Source organism: Corvus moneduloides, chromosome 3 (genome assembly GCF_009650955.1).
Source record: "Corvus moneduloides isolate bCorMon1 chromosome 3, bCorMon1.pri, whole genome shotgun sequence".
Lineage (NCBI taxonomy): Eukaryota > Metazoa > Chordata > Aves > Passeriformes > Corvidae > Corvus > Corvus moneduloides.
The window spans coordinates 39,061,128-39,073,234 of record NC_045478.1 but is presented as its reverse complement, the minus strand read 5'-3'; the positions used below and the strand labels follow the sequence as shown (position 1 = coordinate 39,073,234).

Sequence of the window (12,107 nt, the reverse complement as noted above, 5' to 3'; positions counted from 1 at the left end):
TGCACAGTGTTGTTTCCAGCCCATTTTTAAAATTAAGGATAACGCTGAATCTTAAACTGCCATCCCAGTCTATATCCCTGTTACTAAAGTCACAGATGTCACAAAAATAAGAATGCTAATAGGAAGTTTAGGGGAAATAAATTAATTATCTTATGCCTAAACCAGACCCTGCAGATTCTTCTGTTTTGTTAGTGAAATGCTAACTCCTCTGAACCTGGTTTTGAAACAGGTTACTCTTCTGTGTTATGGAAGTTACATCTACCCCATGTTTTCTGGGTTCCTCTATGAGGACAAGATAAGCAAACAAAAGACAAACCAAGGCAAATGCATGCAGTTCCAATTCTGTGAAGCCTGTTTCATTATGAAAACCAAATGTTTAGTGGAACACCTTTGCTACTGAGTGACAGTTGGTATGATTTTGTTGTTTCTTTTTTGCTTGTACATGCCAAGAGGCAGTTACTGTGATTTGGTCCTGTGTTTCTAGGTATTAAATCTAAGCTGATCAGTGTAACTCCCTGTCTCTCACTTCCTTCATTTTAGAGGATGTCTCTCCCTGACATGTTTTGGAATGTTTCTTGTCTTCTGGGAGGCAGTCTCTGAGCATATTGGCGCTCAGTCAAGTCTGAGTAGCTGAAGACGGCTCTCACCCAGGCCTGGTGATAGCCACTAGGGTCAGGAAGGTGTGTGTTTGGGGCTGTTCCTGCTCACCAACTCCTCCAGATGGTGTTTAGGATCTGTACCAACACAGGATAATACACATTGCCGCTTCTCCTTCGGCTGAAGTGATGGGTGGAGAAATTCATGGCAAGTGGGGCAAGCTTGATTAGTACAGATGGTGTGAAGGTTGTGCAGAGTGTAGATGCTAAGTGCATTAGTTTCCTTGGATCCTTTAGGGCTTATAACTCTTGGTAGTATCAGTGCTGAGGACTTGACATGCTCCTGGTGAGCTGAGTTCTCTGGAGTCTCTGCACCATATTCTTCAGTGTCTTGTTTCCACAGGCATAGTTAGCTGAACAGTAGTGTAGGAACTGCACGGGTCTGGCTCAGTTTTGGCATCTTATCCAAGGTACGTCCTCATGTAGCCCGGAGTGCTAAGTTAGCCAAGCACAAATGCCCGAGTGACTCACCTTGTTTTCATAGGGCTGTGCCTTAGCTAGTGATTATACTTGAAACAGATAATCTGCAAGAAACACTTTCAAGCATGATATTTGTGTTTATTACTTTTCCTTTTCTGGAAAATCTTTGCTGTTCCCTGCCTGTTACTTCAATCTTAGCAGTCGTACTGCCATTGCACTCTGCCATTATTTACAGAAGCAAGGCAGAACCATTTTCCTTTGTTTCCTGGTGCTCTTCACCACTTATCAGAATTCAGACAATGTGCTGGGCAGGCACGAGTAGCTGTCTGCCTCCCTTGCCCACTCACCTGTGTGCTGTTGCACTGGCTGGTGCCCACGTAAATAGTATGGGGTGAGTGACACACAGAAAGTCTGTGGAGCTCAAGGTAATTAAAGTTTTGAATTTATATTGAATATTTCGTTAGGATGTTCTGTTCTCAGAACATGATTTGGTAATGTGACCGAGCCAATCTTAACTGACTGCAGGCTGTATGAAAACGGTGGTCCTGCTTTCCCTGCACTCCTTGTGTTCCTTCTGCTTTCCCGTGTGCTGGCACTAGTGCTGAGTTAGCCTATGGTGAGCTAGTTTAGGATACTATTTTGGCAGAAAATTACCAATTTATGATGTTATTTTTGCCAAATTAGCTCCAAGACTTGCTCAAGCGTAGAACAGATGAGTGTCACGGTGTGTGGAAATGCAAAGGAGGAAACCACTGTTCCTTTCATCAGTAGTAGCTGGATTTGTTAGAGATAGTTTCAAATGTTTTAGAGGACAGATATGAAATACTTGTATCTTCACATGCAGGATTCAACAGGTGAATAGCCACGGCTTGATCGTAGTGTGCATTGAAAATTTATTTGAGGTTCTGTTGAAATAAGTCTGGTTGATTTGAGATCTCCATAGAAATCTTTAATTTTGTAGTTTTGTAGACCTGATGGCTTTCATGTGTTGTGTTATGCAGGATTTGTTTTTATTCCTCTTGGCATCAAACTTTTTCTAGAATGTACAAGTTATTTTAGAATTTTATTTCCAGGGTTTGTTGTTTTTTGATCACTACATAGGCTTTTCTGGGGCATTCAGGATAGCAAGTCCTCTTTAATAACCTGGTTTAGATTGAGAATAAAATTATAAAAATATATTTACACAAATATTTTGTTATGAACCCACTGTTCCTATTTTTCCTTTTGTAAGAAATTTGTCCTAGATCAACTTTCTTGAGAGTATTAGCTAAGTAGTGTAGGCATCTAAGTACTAGCTATCCCTCCCTGTTGCTTTTTTAAAAAAAATTATATTTTTTCCTCATAAATAATTTATTTCAGTTCCTGGATTTATGATACGGCTCACCTGTGAGTTTCCTGGCAAACCTCAGCTAATGTATCTTGGCATTTGGGGGTAAATCTTTAAGGAATGTTTAAGCTGGTATTGCTCTAGAGGGTTGTGAAAACAGACTTAGTCTGTATTGACATATTATGATCTGATTTTGTGACAGCTTTAATACTAAATTTTAACTTTTTTTTTTTTTTTTTTTTTTTTTTTTTTTTTTTTTTTTTGTTTAGGGTGCAATTTTCTTGGAAGGAATAACAGTTAAATGTGTGACCCAGGTGACAACGCAACCAAAATTAGGAGGAATACAGCAAAAATGTCAGCAGTTCTGTGGATGGGAAGGGTATGAGAATATTTAGAACTTATTTATACTATCTAGAAGTAAGTGTTATATTTTGCAGAATGAAACAACTCATAAAAATGAGTGACCATTTTTTGATGGATTGTTTATAAAAAAAAAATCACACTTGGAAATGAACGTCTTGCACTGTACTATGAAATGGAATGATCAATTTTTGATGTTAAGAAACAAGATTCTAGAACTACTTTTCCATTGAGATAACAAAATCTTGCTGTTCAAATTCCAGATGTAGCCTAGTCCAGCTATTTGTGTAAAATTTAGTTCTTTCTCAAGCAGTAGATTTATTTATACCACTGCTATTACACTTCAGTTTAGAGGTATAATACTCATTTTTATAGCTAACTTGGATTTGTGTCCAATGTTAATGAAAATGTTGGTTTTAATGTCTATGATTCTGAAGTTTTCCTTTCCAAAAGTTGGTGACCCACACTGCTTCCTAACTTGTTGATGCTTATCATGCCTGTAATTTTTTGAGTATCTCTTTCTGCAAAGTTAAAACTTTGAAGTTCCACATAATTTAGTGTTTTGTCATAAGCAAATAACCTTGTTCTTATCAGATAGGCTTTTGACTTCTCTTGCAAAATACTTTTTGGAGAAGATGTTCTAACTCAGAGTTAAATTTGCAACAAGTCTGGTACAAGGTGTGACTTGAGTCTGATGTAAAAAATGTATTTCCTTGTGTGACTATTTATTGCAGAACCATTAATAAACATGGTTCTTTTTTTTTAGAACTGGATTCCCTGGAGCACAGCCTGTTTCCATGGACAAGCAAAATATTAAATTTTTGGAGCAGAAGCCATACAAAGTTAGCTGGAAAGCAGACGGCACCCGGTAAGTTCATTTTAAATGAAAAAGCAACACACAGTAAATTCGGTAGACAGTTTGTATTTTCTCAGGAAAGTGAATTTGCCTGTACAAAGGACAAAGCACAACAACAGAACGGGCTCCAGAGATTAATTTTTATTCTGTCTGGGTGCCCAACATTTGCTGAAGTTTGTGGCCAAGTTTCTCTCTTGCAGCTGTTCTACACACTGACTGTTAAAGGCAGGTACCCTTATTCTTCTCCAAAACCCTTGCCTGTCTGTCAGCTAGGACTTGCCACCAAGGTCTTAAAATAATCTTACATAACAGTGAGAGTTTGCTAAGCTGAAGACTTTGTTTATAAAAGCTAAATTAAAACTTCTAATTGATCTTTCAGAAGCTGGGTAGTATTAGAAATTTTCTAGTTTTTTTTTTTTTTTTAATTCATGCTGTGATGCTTTATTCAAACACATAGTTCATGTCAGCTAGAGAGTCAGTAATTTTATCTTCCCTCACCAATTCTCTTACATTTATTGCAGGGGTGCCTTTTGTTTAATAACAAACTACAACCTAATTGGACTGATTGGACATATTCTAAAGCTTTTCCTGGGTTCTTTATTTTGCTAGGTTTGTTATCTTTAATAATAGAGCATCCTAGATAATGAAAATCTTGGAGAATATGGGGAATTGGATGTCTTATGAGGATTACCAAGTGGCTCCACATGGAGTCAGTCAGGATTCAGCACACTTCATCCAGAACTAAGCAGTCTTGTATAAAAAGCCCCAGACCCTTCAAGTGTCTCTCCTCTGTGGAGTTTGTGCTTCAAGGGTTTATTAGCTTGGGCTGAGTATGGTGTGAAAAGTCAAAGTAAGCTTGCAGTCACTATGGCATCCAAGCATCGAGAAGTGTCTGGGAGTAATTGGTTTACTAACACTGGCTGTATGCACAAGCACTTGGATAGTGCAGTGCAGGTGTTCTCAGGGTGGGAAGTTACAGCAATGAGGTGTTGGGAGATGAAGGCATACTCTCAGAGCAATACAGGGCATAGGGCATTCCAAAGCTGCTGATCCTGAACAAATGAAGTCAGCCAGCTTAAACTGACCTGAAGAGTCTTTGTCATATCCAATGTTGTTAAATTGGAAAATTGATGTCTTATGTAATAGTCTCATTTTCCTTCTCAAACGTGTGGATGGGATGCCCACGTTCTGAGTACTAAAGCAATTATACAGAACATAGTAGTGTCCCTGGAAGACTGCCTTTTGTGAAGGAAATTAAAGTGTACATGTAATTTCTTCTAGAAATTTTCAGTATTTTGAACATTCTATCCTATGTTTTTAGTTTTGGAATGGTGGCAAAACAGAATGGATGAAGAACAAAACTGAAGGAACTAAATAAGCTCTTTTAAATTTTTTCAAAACGTAATAACTTGCAATAGATTATGAAGATACACAGACTGATAGGTATATTCAGAGAAGAAAATGGAGTACAGAGATCCAGTGTTAATGAAATTCACCTTAAGTAATATGAAAGAGAATAAATATGAAAACCTGAGCTATTATTTGGACATTTAGACACTTTGCATGATATGTATCCTAATCAACAATGAAAAATTGTTATGATCATTTTTACATTGGACATGCTTCTAATTATTTAGTTGTTCTCCAGTGATCCAGACTCCATATGCAATTAAACAGATTTTCATTCATTTTTGTGAACGCTTGTGTTGACAGGCATGACCTTCTTGCATTCAATATTAAGTCATCAGTTAGTGGAGACCAATTTATGGATCCCCTGCTTACATTATCTGGAGATGGAACCCCTGTCATCAAATAATCTCTGAAGCTATTTTGTTAAAAGTGGTTTAGATGCAGCAGTCTAGACTTTGCCTATTAGAATATTATTAGGCTTGCATGCATTTTTTTGTTTGTTGTTTTGTTCTCTCTCTTTGTTTAAAAAGCACTGCTCTTTTGTCAACCCTATTGGACTTAGAGAAAAACAGATGCATAAATAATAACTTTCCGTTATACTTCCTCACTGAAATGAAACACTTTTATTTTAGTTAATAGCAACATTTACTCAACGTAGCCAAACTTCTTAAATTTCACTATTTGTTAAATACCTGTATTTTATTTCTGCAGCAGTAGTTTGCATTTTTTTATACGTTCTCTTAACTGATATGCAGTGTCAGTAACTTCACTAAGGACTTTTACTTTTCCTGAAAAGCATTTGCTAATCCTTTATTCTGACTGGAGCTGAACCTTTCATCCTCTGTTTTAAGAGCTATGTTGGTTTTGGTTTTTTTTTTTTTTTTGTGGTGGTGTTCTTTTGTTTTTGTTTTTTTTCTTTCCCCATTGTTTGGGGGTTTTTTTCAGTTGTAGAACTGTGCAAGTTTTCTTGGTTTCTTAGCACTGTTGTATTTTTCTACCCATAATTTTAGAAAAAAAATAAAGTATTTCCCTAAATAAAAGGGCATTATTTCTCGTATAATGTTGACTAACAATGTGAAATTGATTAGTTAAATTATTTGATAGTGATTCTCTAAAATATTTTGGGGAGATTTACTAGAGTAGTATCTTACATATTTTTGTAAGTGTGTGAGTTCTGAGTCTGGTTTAGGTCAAAACTTAGAGCTCCAAGGAAATGGAGAAAGATGAGTTCAAAATCTTTTGACTTAGCCTTACTTAGTCTGTTGTGATTTGAAGAGTTTGTGCCTTCACTGTGGTCTTGCTTGTTCTGTCCCTGGTTTCCAGGGCCCTTGTTCCGTAAGTATCAGCAGGGCACTCCTCCTGGTTCTTGCTCCAGCATTCCTTCTGGAGCATGTTTGTCCCAAAAGGAAAAATGCAGTGTGCACAAATACTTCTCCCCTCCTGTTTGTAAATGCCAATGTATGAAGATGTGTATGTTTGTATCCTAGGTTTAGAGAAATGAACTTTAAATTAAAAGATCTGTGAAGCTCGCTTAGCATTGGCACTCTTTGGTGAAATATTTCCTTTGTACCAGCTACTTGGTTGTATGTAAATAATGTATGCAAACTCATGCTGTTTTGGGGAAAACCACTTCTAAAATCATATTGCTTTAAATTATTATTATTTAAATAAAAGTCACAGAGTTCTGCAGCTATTCTGACTGGTTTGGTGTAAATTCTCTGTATTTATTGGAACAGTAGTCAAACTACTGGTGTCTTATAAATAATTTTAATGCTAATCTATTCATAAGCCAAAAGGCAAATTTCCCACTAGTAAAATCATGCCTTTTGGCTTTGTTGGGATGAAATATATGTTGTATGTTAACAGTAGCTACAAGGTAGACACATCTTTACAAACGTATCCAATTTTGCAGTGTTTCTGTGTTTCTGAAATAGTAGTTACTGTCTGAATAAGGTAATTGTAACACTATGTTCAAGGCGTTGCTGGATGACTCTGCATTATCAGCTCTGTACTGTAAAATGATTAGCCCAGGTGGGTAATGGCTTGTTGAAGCCCTTCATATGGATCTCATTAATCCTGTTTGTAGCAGATGCTTGTTCTAATGAGTGGAGCTGAATGTTCAGGCAGGGTAAAGTAATGAGACACCAGTGCTAAAGAAAAGACTGTTATCACTAAGAATAAGAAAAAGCTTAAAAATGTCTGTGGAATAATTCAAATCAATACAGTCAAACAGGACTAGGTTTTAGAATGGTAAAATGTGACCTGCACTAAATGGAACCTATTAAGGGGAGTAAATAATTTTCCTACAATTGTATGAGTACCTTTTTTATTTTTCACATCTGTACACATGCAGTTTTAGTGAAAAATAATAAATATGATCATAATACTATGGCTGTTCAATTATATTAAGGCAGCTATTTCAAAAAATGCAGAACCGGTACTTCTTGCCAAAGGCTATTAAATTTGAAAAATATTCATGCAAATTTGATGGCTTGCAGATATCTAAATGCGAATAAGTAGATGCAGACTAAAACAGCTCTTTGAGAATTGCTGCTAGTTGTCTAACATGTATTTGTAACAAGATAGGTACATCTGTGAAGTTGGTTTTTTCTTTCATGGTTAGCAAATTACATTTTAAAAGAAAGGCCTGTTGCCTAAGTAATTATTTTTTTGTTGTTATCATAATACAAAATAAAAATAGTAAATGTACACCTAATTGTATGATAAAACTGATGGGCATTTTTTGATTGTTTATTAATCAAATAAGTTTGATTTATCTTGAACGTATCAATCAATCAATATATCTTGCTCTATATATAGAGTATTGATTTATATTGAATATAATTATTTTGACTTAGTTACTATATTCTCAAACTTGTGCTAGCTTCCTAGGTTTTTTAAATTCAGCTTTTTGTACAAATTGACGAATTTTTTTTTTTTTAAACTTTAACATTATTGGCAGTTGCAGCCTCTTCAGAAACATATTTGTGACCCTTACTTGAAGGAAATCTATGCAGTATATTTTAAGATAACTTATCTATAAATGTAATGAAAACAAGGTTGAAGTTTCTCTCTGATTTCCATGGCTCAGTACTTTTTCTTTCCCTATTCTTTGATCCTTTACAGGATGAGATGAAGCTTACATGCATAACTGAGAAATTGCAAATTTGTAATATGAGAAATTATCCAAAAGTCATTTGGTCCAGAATAAATTGTGAAAAAAATCATCACTGCTAAAGAACAACTTTAAAAAAAAAATAAACAAAAACTAGGTGTTTGTTTGTTTTAGAAATTAAGAGGTAAAAGATACTAGCCCAGATTAGGTGGCAAGGAAGCAAAATGGTTGCCTGTCTTTAAAGGCTTAAAGAAAAGATAGTTTTTCCATGAACCCATTCAACTATTATCCCTGAGAGAGAGGAGAGAAAGTTGAGATAATAATGAGAATGAAGGAGGACAGAGAAGATTGGAGAGTAGTACTAATCCAATTAAACCCCAAATCTATACACTTGAGAACTCATTATTAAGAACAAGAGACCAGATTGCCATGAAAGCAGATCTGGAGAATGGAAAGCTTGTCTCCTGGGAGCAAAGATATTAATGTGGAGTTGAACTTGAAGGAGACTATTGGGAATGAGAAAGAAGCCATAGATTAATTTTCAGATTGTACAAATTACATGACCAGATTCTCATGGATGTGAAATTTTATGCCCAGTAGTAGAAAGTTCCTGAAGCAGAGGTTTACACAATTGTTAGTGCATTCTTCCTTAATTTAGAGTAGGGGGACAAAAATGTAGGGTGCTGAGATTTTCAGACATCTTCAGAAATTGTGTTAGAAGGAAAGTTAAGGGCTGTTAATCAAAACAAAGCATTTATGAGTAAAAGAGCATTTCTCAAGGTATGAATACTCCCTTCCTGGGCACCTTCCCTTCTGACCCAGATAGCTACTGAGAAAGCAAATTATTATAAATTGTGTTTTGAGTGTCTTATCATTGAATCACATTTAGGGTTAATACATGTTTATGATCTTGGAGTAAGGAAGGAATGTTGGCCTCCTTGTCATAGGATAGGGTTAAGAACCCACACGAGAATCATCTGGCTGCTTTTAAACTACACCTTCCTTTCCTTTTCCTTCTTCCTCTCCCCACTTATCTTAAGAAATAGACTTAAATATTCATCAGTTTTGCACCATTAGTGTTGTGTATCCCTTTCTCTGTGGCTGTGGCATGTTCCAGTGGGGTGAAATTTTAAAGGACGGAAATTTCCAGTGTTGGGCACGTGCTGAATAGACTTTTCAGGACCAAATGAATTTTTTTTTATGGGAGTGACAGGTTTTGTGAACAACTGGGTTTAACCCAAGTTATTTGATTCCAAGTTAAATGAGCTTGATTCAGTTGTGCTTATGTAACTGTCAGCAATAGGCAAAGCCTCAGCTGGTAATTACACATCATTTATGTGTGTAGGACAGCCATTCTTCAGACATTTGTATTATTTTCATTGAACGTCTCAAAGAACTAGTTATAAGAGTTTTTCTATTATTATTTGCATGAAATTGTCAGAATGGAGTGACACCTAAAGTAAGAGATTTGGAACCAAAACCCTTACTTTAAAGTTTAAAGTGACTGTTCCTAGTCCAGTCTTCCAATCTCCGCACTGTGTTTTTATGTCATGTTTTTAAGGTCATGGGGAAAAAATACAGTTTTTGTTTACATGCCATAGTCCCTTGGGGTCCTTCTTCATAATTATTTTAACTATTCTTTAGGGGAAAACAAGCTCATCCATTTTTAAACTAGTTCTGTACATCTACCTCTGTAAATGGAAGAATTTTTGTTGAGAATGAGGCTGCAATCCATGTGAACTTTATTTCATTGACTTCATTTTGAATAATATATCTAAGGGGAGTCAAGATTAAAAGCTCTAAATAAATAGCTTTTATAAACTACAGTAGTGGTAGTTGTTAGGAATCTGCAGTTTAACTTTGAAGTGTGTAATGATAACATAATGTCAGAAGGTTCTGCAAAAGTATGTAAAGATCACATAAATGGTTCAGGATTAAAATGTATAAACTGCCTTTCTAATTATTGCTGAAAAGAGCAATTCATAGATGTTAAGCACAATGTTAGACAGCATTCCTCTTAATTTTCAAAAAAGAAGATGCCTAATTTGTGGCTTTATTTTGTGTGTTTAGGTAGGAGAGGAAGAGGAGATGGGATGAGGAGGCAGGAATTATGTGTTTTGACTCTAGAGAAGAGTTGGAGGTTTAGGAGCTGATATGTGACTTGTTGCTCATTCTGCATCTTGATAATTGTCCTGTACAATTGTGTTGGGCAGTAAATTTGGGATTACAAGACTAATACTGGCCTGTTTTCCACAGCATTAAAACCCATAAATATAGTATGCTTAATTGAATTTTCATTTGAGAGTGTGAAAATAAAACTTTGATAAACTGAGTTTGGATTAAGAGCACTCCCAATTTGTTTAGCATTTCCCCTGTCTGTAGGTAAAGATATTCCAGCTCAGGGCAAGGAAGGTCTAGTACAAGGTGGCTTCATTATCTCCACCTGTTGCCATGTTGTCGTTTTCCCCTGTTTTCCCTACTGTACTGGCATTGAGGGCATGTCTAGACTTTGCCAAGCAGACTTTGACAGCAGAAAAGGTTTTGATAGCCGGACTTGTGGGCATCACCAGGCAACTCATTCATTTTGTTTAACTATTAATTTTGAACCAGGAGAGGTGTCTCTTGATTGGGAGACTGTAAGTCAAATGAGGCAGCACAGAATGTCATAAACTCTTGGACTAATGTATGGAGCCATTTGATATAAAAGTATGTCTGGTTTTGTGTTGGGTTTTCTTTGCAGGGGTCCAGTGATGGTGCATTTATGTATTTATTACTAAGGCACATCCATATGACTTTGTTGCTTCTTCATCTCCTGAAATCTTCCTTTTACAGTCACTGAGTCAATGTAGAGGGATGAATAAACAGGTGTGACTGAACATGTCATTCTTCATTTGGCTCCAAATTGACTTGAATGGCCAAAGAAAGCATTCTTACTCTAGGTTGTGGTTTCTCATTTGTATGTGCTTGCAACACTGTCAGAACTCTGAAAAGACGTGGTAGAAGAAATCTGTTGGATTTGTGCCCCTTCTTTAAGTGGTTAAGGAGCTCTGCTGATGTGATACTATACAGGCAGTGTATTCTGTGAAACAGCAGGCCTGGTACTTCACAGTTCTGAAGCCTCTTGACAACACTCAAGAAGTTTTATGGTCACAGTTCTGGGCTCTGATTATTCGTATGTAACTATTTGAGTATTTGAACAGATTGTCTTCTAAGCAAGCTCTTTTGTTTATTTATAAATAGGTAATGCATTAAAATGCTTATTGCGTAGCTTGTGCTGTGAATACTGATCTTAGAATATTCAACTGTAGTCCCTAAAATGTTCTAATAAGATCCAGATAAAGGGTGTGCCTGCATGTATATCTGATTTGCAAGCAACCAGTATCAATGATTACGGGTTTATTTATTTATTTTCCTTTCTCCCAGACCACTTTTAATAGTGGAACAGTACATTCTGTGCTGCTGGTTCTCCTGGGGGGGATTACAGACACATCCATGAAGCGTAATGGCTTATGTTCAGTCAGGGAAGAATGACATTCAGTTTGTGAAGTTGAACTATACAGAAATCTAGGGCATCCCTTTCTCTTGGAGCTGGTCTATTCTGTGAGCACAAATGGCAGCTGTGTTCCTGCTGTGGCTTGTGCTGGCAATGCAGACAGAATTGACCCAGAATACGCTCTGGCATAAATCAGTTCCAAGCTGAGGGGATCTCCTTTTTCAAAGCTGTGTTACTCTTTTCATGACTGCTCTGTTATGGCTCTCCGTGAGAGACATTATGGTTCACTTGCTTGGGGAAAGAAGGAATGTAGCTATTTGTCATGTAATGCTAAATTAATTTGTTATTTCTTATATATTTTTTTTAGCCTGTTGCTTCAGGCATGAATTTTGTCCTATACCTCCAAGATATTTTCAGATAAAGGTTTGTGGAGAGGGATGGAGCCAAAGAAGTTCAAGCAAGCTTGAAAC

The 12,107-nt window shown here is 36.4% G+C and overlaps 1 protein-coding gene across 3 annotated transcripts in view; it reads left to right on the top strand.

Annotated features, from left to right (window-relative positions):
- The window catches only part of RNGTT (RNA guanylyltransferase and 5'-phosphatase), a 178,720-nt gene that overhangs the window by 28,810 nt on the left and 137,803 nt on the right, over positions 1-12,107 (top strand). For all 3 annotated transcript variants that reach the window (XM_032105036.1, XM_032105035.1, XM_032105037.1), the window contains exons 7-8: positions 2,673-2,782; positions 3,530-3,631. In XM_032105036.1, the coding sequence (XP_031960927.1) occupies positions 2,673-2,782; positions 3,530-3,631 (212 nt within the window). The remainder of the gene's footprint in view (positions 1-2,672; positions 2,783-3,529; positions 3,632-12,107) is intronic.